The sequence below is a fragment of the Pituophis catenifer genome, unplaced genomic scaffold (genome assembly GCF_029215685.1).
Source record: "Pituophis catenifer annectens isolate HBS135680 unplaced genomic scaffold, rPitCat1.0.hap2 SCAF_17, whole genome shotgun sequence".
NCBI lineage: Eukaryota > Metazoa > Chordata > Lepidosauria > Squamata > Colubridae > Pituophis > Pituophis catenifer.
Window position 1 is genome coordinate 3,759,534 of NW_027256897.1, and position 9,358 is coordinate 3,768,891.

At 45.4% G+C, this 9,358-nt stretch overlaps 1 protein-coding gene across 1 annotated transcript in view; it reads left to right on the forward strand.

Moving 5' to 3' along the window:
* AK8 (adenylate kinase 8) overlaps positions 1-8,745 on the forward strand; it is a 54,996-nt gene extending 46,251 nt beyond the window's left edge. Inside the window, 2 exon segments of the mRNA XM_070955721.1 lie at positions 7,415-7,495; positions 8,456-8,745. Coding sequence (XP_070811822.1) covers positions 7,415-7,495; positions 8,456-8,702 — 328 coding nt within the window. The 3' untranslated portion in view covers positions 8,703-8,745.
* Positions 8,746-9,358: the final 613 nt, after the last annotated feature.

A 9,358-nucleotide genomic window follows, 5' to 3' on the forward strand; every position in this document is an offset into this window, starting at 1 on the left:
GGGAACTCATCAAGGAGAGAAGCAACCTAGAACTAAGGAGAAATTTCCTAACAGTGAGGACAATCAACCAGTGGAACTCCTTGCCTCTAGAAGTTGTGGGTGCTTCATCCCTGGAGGTTTTTAAAAAGAGACCGGACAGTCTGAAATAGTATAGAGTTTCCTGCTTGAGCGACGGGCTGGACTAGAAGACCTCCAAGGTCCCTTCCATAACTCTTGTTATTCAATGTTCTGTGTTCTGCGAGGAAAACCCCCGACCGACGTGGAAATTTGGCCGGCCGCTGACATATTAACAGCAGAGACATAGATGCAAACAACCAAAGTATTTGGGAACAATGAAATATGCATGGCGATCAGTCACAGCCTTATAAATTCGAGCAATTAGCCGGGTAATCTGAGAAGGCCGAGGCAGGCCGGGGGCCCGGAGATGCGGTTCCCTATTAGTTAAATGCAAGGGTTTTTTTCTTTTCTTTTTTCTTTTTTTTTTGTATTTGTGCTTCCCATCAAATCAACTAACACTTTCTTTAATTGGCTCATGAATTATACAGCAAGGGGGGCGCATTATCATTTAATCACCAGTAAACATTTCTGCCCCTCTCTCTCTCTCTCTCTCTCGCTCTTTCTCTCCCCCCCCCCCACTTTCCATTGCAAAATGCACAGTCACTCATTAATTCCTTAATTTCAGCAGATGGAAGGAAAACGATGAACGGTTTGGCAAGACAAAATCGCCTCCGGCAATGGGGGGGGAGGGGGGGAAGAGAGAGAGAGAGAGAGGAGAGAAAGTGGTAGGAGGGACATTTAGGCTTTAAAAAAAAAAACTATTAAAAAAGGGCTGTCAGAACTCAATCTGTGAACTGTCAGCTGCTCGGTCCCCCCGACCCTCCCTTCAATTTTTCCTTTCTCCTTCTGTTTCTTTTTTTTCCCACCCCCACCCGTCCCACCCACCGTGGAGAATGACTGACATCTCCCCAACTCAGCCTTGTCAACGTATCTTTAAACATCAAGCTGGCGGGTAAACCGAACCCAATGTAAATTATTTCTTGCCTTCCTGGTGGGGGTAGGTGGGCGGGCTCCCCTCTTCTCTGTCCCCATGAATATTTCATGCTAGGTTGCATAAATATTAATTCTAATAGCTGTGCACAGAGGTTATTATTTCTGTCTTATGACAAATATTCATAAAATATTCAGGATTCCTTTTCGGGAACATTTACACACTTGATTGTGGAATGTCTTTTTGGGCACGCGCTAAACATATTGAGGTACTCTGGATGGACCGGTTCCCCTCCCTTCTTTTCCACCCACCAGCCCACACGGTGCCTCTGCTTCCCTCCATCCTCTTAATTAATACTCTGAAATGTAAATATTTAATCGGATTTATTTTGCGTTCTTTCCCCACTCCCCCCCAGAAGCGAACCCTATTAAATTGGAAAGGTTCGATTTGACAGTATTTAAATAGCGAGGACGTATTCTCTATTAGGAGACCGGTTACTTCTGACACGCATGTAAAATGGCATATCATTGGTTCTCTCTTTTTTAAAAAAAAAAAAAAACCCTCCCTGTTCCCTCAATGCACAGGTACTGTATATGTGGTACCTTGCTCAATAGTAGTAACTGTGAGAGGGATCTTGGAGTCCTAGTAGACAACCATTTAGATAGGAGCCAGCCGTGTGCAGCAGCTGCCAAAAAAGCCAACACAGTTCTAGGCTGCATCAACAGAGGGATAGAATCAAGATCATGTGAAGTGTTGATACCACTTTATAATGCCTTGGTAAGGCCACACTTGGAATCCTGCACCCAGTTTTGGTCTCCACGATGTAAAAAAGATGTGGAGACTCTGGAAAGAGTGCAGAGAAGAGCAACAAAGAGGATTAGGAGACTGGAGGCTAAAACATATGAAGAAGAACAGTTGCAGGAACTGGGTATGTCTAGTTTAATGAAAAGAAGGGCTAGGAGAGACATGATAGCCGTCTTCCGATATCTCAGGGGTTGCCCCAAAGAAGAAGGGGCCAAGCTATTCTCCAAAGCCCCTGAGGGCAGGACAAGAAGCAATGGGTGGAAACTCATCAAGGAGAGAAGCAACTTAGAACTAAGGAGGAATTTCCTGACAGGGAGAACAATGAATCAGTGGAACAACCGGCCTCCAGAAGTTGTGAATGCTCCAACACTGGAAGTTTTTAAGAAGAGGTTGGACAACCATTTGGCTGAAGTGGTGTAGGGTTTCCTGCCTGGGCAGGGGGTTGGACTAGAAGACCTCCAAGGTCCCTTCCAACTCTTGTTATTCTATTCTATTCTATTTGCACTTTTTGGACCTTTTTTTCCTCCTCCTAAAAAATTGTATTATTCAAAGACGTAAATCTTGCCCTTCTTGGGAAAGTTACTGTCCCAAGTACAAGGACTGCTTCTGTTTAGGACAAGATGTGATTAAATGTCTTTTTCCCCCCCCCCCTTCCCCTCGCGTAAAGCGAAGAGAATGTATTTACTTTCCCAAACAGCTTTCAAAGAAATGCAGCTTCTTTATTTAAGCCTCCTAATGGGTCAGTTTTTACCCAGATGGGCTATGAAAATAGCATCTTTGGAAGCTTCTTAGATGCCAAGTCAAGAAGTCAAAACGGAAGAAGCTTCTTGGATGAGAAGTGTAACCTCTTCTTCTTCAAAGGAAAAAAAACAAACAAACACCGTCCAGTAGCCTTTGGAAAAAGCACCTTGGAGACAGCCTGGCTTTTGCAAAAACGCATCTCGAGCAGTTGAAGCAAGCGGGAATTGTTGACCATGGTTAACCATAAGATGGTACCGGTAAAAGGGGGAAAACGTCTCAAGAGGAGAGCGGAAAAGTTTTATTTTAGGTAGAGAAGAGCAGGAGGATGTAACTTCAGAGAGAGAAATTAAGATGTTCCTAAAACGTCTGTGAAGGATATCGGAAGTCACTTCTTTCTTTTTTCTAGCTTTTCTCTGTCTTTTCAATTGCTCCTTCCTTCCTTCCTTCCTTCCTTCCTTCCTTCCTTCCTTCCTTCCTTCCTTGTCCTTTCCTTCTTTCCCTCCCTGTTCTTTTCCTTCCTTCTTTCTTTCTTTCCTTCCTTCCCTGTCCTTTTACTTCCTTCCTTCCTTCTTTCCTTCCTTCCCTGTCCTTCTCCTTCTTTCCTTCCTTCCTTCCCTGTTCTTTTCCTTCCTTCCTTCCTTCCTTCCTTCCTTCCTTCCTTCCTTCCTTATCCTTCTCCTTCTTCCTTCTTGTCCTTTTCTTTCTTTCTTTCCTTCCTTCTTTCCTTCCCTGTCCTTCTCCTTCTTTCCTTCCTTCTTGTCCTTTTCTTTCTTTCTTTCCTTCCTTCCTTCCTGTTTGTATCAGTTTCTATCTTCTTTTCAATGTTCAGTTTAAAAATTCATATACATCTCTCTCTCTCTCTCTCTCTCTCTCTCACACACACACACACACACACACACACAATTGGACTCCTGCAAGCTCTCCCACTTGCTCTTCTCAGCCACACAGACTTTAGCCCCTTCAAAACCCGCCTGTGAAGAAACCCCCTCCGTCCAAGTAAAGTGAGGAGGTGGGGGGGGGGGGCTAAACACCATCCAAAGCAGCTCCATTCGTGGCTTCCCTTTTTTTCCCCCTGCTCTTCGTCAAGTGCCATCAGAACAACTTCCCAGGGGAATTTGCCCATGATGGAATAACAAACGAGAGTAAGGAGGGAGAGAGAGCCGTGAATAACAACGAGGAAAGGAGGTGGGAGGCCCGTCTGGGAAGCTGGTGGACCTCGCCTGGCAGGTTGAAGAAGAGAGCAAACGAGGAAGGATGGCGAGCAATGCCTCTGAAGGTGATCTCAAGCTTTTCAAGGCTCCTAAAATGTTTGCTCCGTGCGAACGGGGAATAGGCAGGACCCGTTTCTCTCCTGTGCTTGTGCTGGCAACGTTCCTACTGTGTAGATAGAAGCTTCCATGTTTTTTCGGGCTGGGTACTGGGTGGGTGAAAGAATTGAAAACCCCAATCCTTTCTTCGTTTGGGAAACTTAATCGAGGTAGGACAGGGAAGGAAAGAAGGAAAGGACAGGGAAGGAAGGAAAGAAAGAAGGAAAAGGACAATGAAGGAAAGAAGGAAAGGACAGGGAAGGAAGGAAAGAAAGAAGGAAAAGGACAATGAAGGAAAGAAGGAAAGGACAGGGAAGGAAGGAAAGAAAGAAGGAAAAGGACAATGAAGGAAAGAAGGATAGGACAGGGAAGGAAGGAAAGAAAGAAGGAAAAGGACAATGAAGGAAAGAAGGAAAGGACAGGGGTGAAATGCTATCGGTTCGGGCGAACCGACCGAACCGGTATAGTAAAAAATGCTACTGGTTCGCCGAACTGGTAGTAATTTTTTTTTTTAAAGTTCCAACGATCAGCTGAGCGACACACGATCGTCGGAACTTTTTTTTTTAACTTTTTAAGCATTTTTTTACTACCAGTTCCAGAGAACGAGGAGTAAAAAAATGCTTAAAAAAAAAAAAGGCCACGCCCACCAAGCTGCACCCACATGACCACCACCAAGCCACGCCCACCAAGCCACGCCCACAGAACCGGTGGTAAAAAAAAATTAGATTTCACCACTGATATGATCCATATGTCTAATGAGGAGAAGGACTAGAGGGGGTGACATGAGAGCAGTCTTCCAATACTCGAGCGGCTGCCACAGAGAAAAAGAGACTGGAGAGGCATTTGTCTGAAATGGGGGTTGGACTAGAAGACCTCCAAGGTCCCTTCCAGTCAGCTTCCGACTGACTGGCTGGATTTATTTATCGAACACATTTACACGGCAACTGCATTATTTTATTTATTTATTTATTTTATTTAATCAAATTTCTATACCGCCCTACTCCCGAAGGACTCAGGGCGGTGAACAGCCAAGATAAAATACAGATAATACAAATATTAAAAAAATCCCTTAAAATTATTAAATATTTCGGCCGAAACACAGATTAAAACACCCAATTTGTAAAATCACGAATTAAAAAATTTAAGAATTTAAAAGATGGGAGTTAGGCCAGGCCAGCTTGCTGAAATAGAAAAGTTTTGAGAGCACGGCGAAACGTGCGCAGGTCCGGGATCTTCCGTATCTCTGGGGGGAGCTCGTTCCAGATGGTAGGTGCCCCCACAGAGAAGGCTCTCCCCCACAGAGAAGGCATACACATATGGTGACCACAGTGGCTTACATTGGGGGACATGGGTCTGTTTCAGGCTTAAGGATAGGACTCTTGTGGGCACACAGGGACTGATGATGTGTTTCACCCCTCCCTCGGGCTCAGCCTGGTCACCTTCTACAATCTAGCTCGGGGTGCCAAACTCGATTTCATTGAGGCCCGCATCAGGGTTGTGTTTGACCTTGGGGGGTGGGGTATGCGTGGCCAGGGTGGGCATGGCCAGCGCAACTTCACTCATGTTGGGGATGCCTGTGGAGGCCCAAGTGCTCTGCCGGCGAAAACAGGCTCCTGAGCTCCGTTTTCGGCTGCGACGGCCTCCTGCAACCCTCTGCCAGTGAAAACAGAGCTCGGGAGGGCCACATGCAGTCCTCCCGAGCTCCATTTTTACCAGCAGAGGCATCACGGGTCGGTCCTTTGCTATTTCCAGGGCGGTCCTGCGGGCTAGATCTAAGCACATCATGTGCTGGATCCGGCCCCCGACCCCTGATCTAGCTCCTTCAACCGTTTTAGCCTCCAGCCCCCTAATCATCTTCATTGCTCTTCTCTGCACTCTTTCGAGGGTCTCCACATCTCTTTTGGAGACAGAAAGCAGGGCGAGCTGTTATTCTTCCCCCCCCCCTTTGTTGTGTTTTTCACCTGCCTATAGGTGATGCCAGGAAACGAACCAGTCCGGCCCTGGTCATTTTTAGGCAGAAGATGGGAAACCCTCCTTGTCCCATTCTTCTCCGTCTCTTCACCAACTTGCCTTAGCACGCTGACACCGCGGCGGGTAATAAGACAGACACCCAAACATACATACCATATTGTAAGACAAAAAGCGCGTTTTTGACAAGACGTGTCCAAGATGCGTTTTGTTAGCGGCTTCCATAAAGAAGAGAGGGTTTTTTTTTTAAAGCTCTTTTTTTCGTTGTTTTCCGCTCCCTCCCCTTTTCTCCCATTCCCCGACAAGCTTTCTTGAGATGCCTTTTCCCTTTTTGTGGTGTGTTTTGTTTTTGTTGATTTGGAAAATATAACGGGGGGAAGAGTATCAATTATCGGGGCGATACAAACAGCCGTCTTTCCTCTCCCCACTCCCTCCCTCCTACCCCCACACACCCTCTTTCTTCCTTTCTCTGCCAAGATATTCATCTGGAAGACACGTTGTCACAAGTTATTCATTCTGACAATTGTGTTTCCTTAGTGTTGTTGGGCAACGGAAACAAAGCCGGAACAAAATGTTTGGAGTGTAAAGGATAAAAGACGGTTGGAAACTGTATATTCTTCTCCTGTCTTCACAAATCATTAGATTTCCTCGGCGGTTTTGTTTCCCCCCTTTTTTCCTCACTCCGCCAGGCTCAGTTTCTGTTTTGTGTTTCTCATCTTTCTTTTTTTTTTTCCCCCCCCTAAAAAAATAAAAAATAAAAAAATCCCGCAATGGGAATGGAAATTATTATCTGTAAACATTTGAAGAGCAAACAGGAATGATTTTCACAACTTTAAGTTCTACAAAGGGGCGCCGCGTAATCTCTTCAATGCTTGGCACGGGGAAGAAAAGCTCCCACTTTCATCTGATTTGAGTCTCTCCGGCAGATGTAAAATGTTCCTTTTGGTGGAATGTCTCAAGCACACCAAAGCGGAAAAAAAAAAAAAAAAATTACAGCATAAAAGCCAAGCCGAGAAACTGGAAAGGGAGAAGAAAGCCCAGAGAAAGCCTATTCCAGAAAGCCTTCCCCACTCACCCCCGCTAAACCGAAATCTAAATTTAAATGAATTTAAATCTAAATTAATCCCTGTAAATTGGGCACGAATTCAAAAACCGTCAGGACGCTGCCTGCGTTCTTACGACCGTTGGCCAAAGGAACTGACGTGGCGGGATTGGCACACAACGCAGACTGCGTTGTACAAGATGTTCACCCTGTGGTGAGGAGGTGAGGTGAAGTAGAGGCAGTCCTTGACTGATGACTACAACAAGCAAGGCAGTTGTTAAGTGAGTTGCGTCTTGTTGTGTGAGTTTTTTTCTGACACGGGCGTTAAGCAAATCCTGAAGCTGTTAAGTGAGCCTGATTTTACAGCCTTTCTTTTTTTTTTTGGCCACAGTTGAACAAATCCCTACAACTGAAGTTCAGTGGTTAAGCGAATCCTGAGGCCGTTAAGTGAGCAAACTGATTCCGAAGGAACCGGGTTGTCCTCCGAAGCGATCAGCTTGCCGACTCTCACTGCCAGAGTCAACTGTTGAAATTGTCCTTCACCTCAATCCTTCTTCATTTCAGGGTCTTTTTCCTGAACGTCTCAGCGGAAACCATTCTCGAACGCCTTTCCTACTCCATGGTGGATCCGATGAGCGGGGAAAGGTTAGTGGCTTGGCCTGATGTTGCTAAGGTGTGTAATGTGTAGGATGCGTGGAAGAATAACAATTTGCAGATTTGGCCGTGACAATATTTGGGTGGGAAGTGGAAGGAAAAATGGACTGGGGCAACATTACAGGTAATCAGGGGTGAAATGCTCCCGGTTCGGCCTGGTTCGGTCAAACCGGTAGCGATGGCAGCTCAAGGCTCCGCCCACCCACCCAGTCATCGTTACTTCCTGGTTTTAACCAGGAAGAAGCCTTTTACCCTCTCCGCATGCGCAGAGGTTCAGCGTGCGCACGTAATTTTGGCGCGGCATGTGCACTTCCGACCACAACGGAGGCCCAAATTTTGCCGTGGCTAAGTCAGCCAGTTGTTAAATCGGGTTTGTCCCATTTGGTGACCTTTCTCGGTGCAGTTGTTAAAAGGAATCACTGCAGTTATGAAGTTAATAACCCGGTCGTTAAGTGAATCTGGCCTCCCTCTTGACTTGGCTTGTCAGAAGGTTGCAAAAGGGGATCACGTGGCACACACACCCCTCCCCGGAATACTGCAACCGTCAAAAATGTGAGTCAGTTGCTCAGTGTCTGAATTTTGATCAGATGTTCATGGGTATGTTGCAACTGTTGTAAGTGTGATTTTGGATACTGGTGTCTCTCTCTCTCTCCCTCCCTTCCTCTCTCTCCCTCCCTCGTATTATTTCCTTCTTGATTGTTGGTCTAGTGTTAATCTTGGCATCAGTCTCTGCTTTTCTGGGTGTTGTTGATTGCTGGCAAGGAGGCGTTTTGGTCTGTTTTGTTTCCTTTTTGCCTTTTTGATCGCCACTTTTGAACGGTGTGTAGATGTCGTTTACCTCTATGTGCTCCAATCGGCCATCCACCAGCAGATTTTGTTTTAAAAGATGGGTTATAAAACACTTAACACGCGCCACACTTTCCTTCTCCTGAGTTTTCTGCCACTTTCCAGATATCATACGCTGTACAAACCGGCCATCACCAAGGAAGTCAACGACCGCCTGCTGATTAATCCGAAGGAGATGGAAGAAATCATCAAGAGCAAAATCGACCTGTATTTCAGGCTCTCTAGCAACCTGGAACAATATTTCGAAGATGCGATTTTTATCAATGGCGATCAAGACCCCCAGACGGTATTCGAGTACATAGAGAGTTACGCGATCAACCCACTACCGATCAAAGAGGTCTGGAATCTGTAGTAGCTCAGCCTCCGTAGTAAAGAAGCTGAAACTTAACTCTCCATCTCAGAGCTGAAAGAAAAAATAACGAGTCATTTGAATAAGGAAGTCCAAGCGAAGACCATAGAGAGTTAAGAAGTTCTTAAAACTCGAATAGTTTTAGTTTATGTTTGTTTCTGATTTCTCTCCCTGGGTGGAAAGACCCAAGTAGCTCTTTTCACACAACCCTGATGTAATCCTGGTTTTTTTTTTAAAAAAAAATGCTATTTGGAAAGTGGGTGACAAGGATATGTGTCCCCTTCCCCAAACGAAGTTGTGATCTGTTACTTTATCCCTTTGTTCTTCCCAACGTGAAGTTTTTTTTAAAAAAAATATTTGAATTGTTAAATGGTAAGAAATTGGATGAATTGGATTTCTTCCTTCGCTCCCTCTTGTTTGCTGAAAATCTAATTTCTTTCCAACTTAGTCACTTGGTTTGGTTTAAATTGTGCAGATAACACTATTAAAAGCTTCTTGAATCACAGACAGTGGCCTTCCAGCCTTTTCAAGTTAAGGTTGTGCAACGGGGGGGCAAGACTCACTTCTCTCTCAACGGAAATTTTGGGCTCCGTTGTGGGTCGTAAGTTGAGGACCGCCTCTAATGGTATGCGAGGAGGAACCTTGGGGAGGAGGAGACG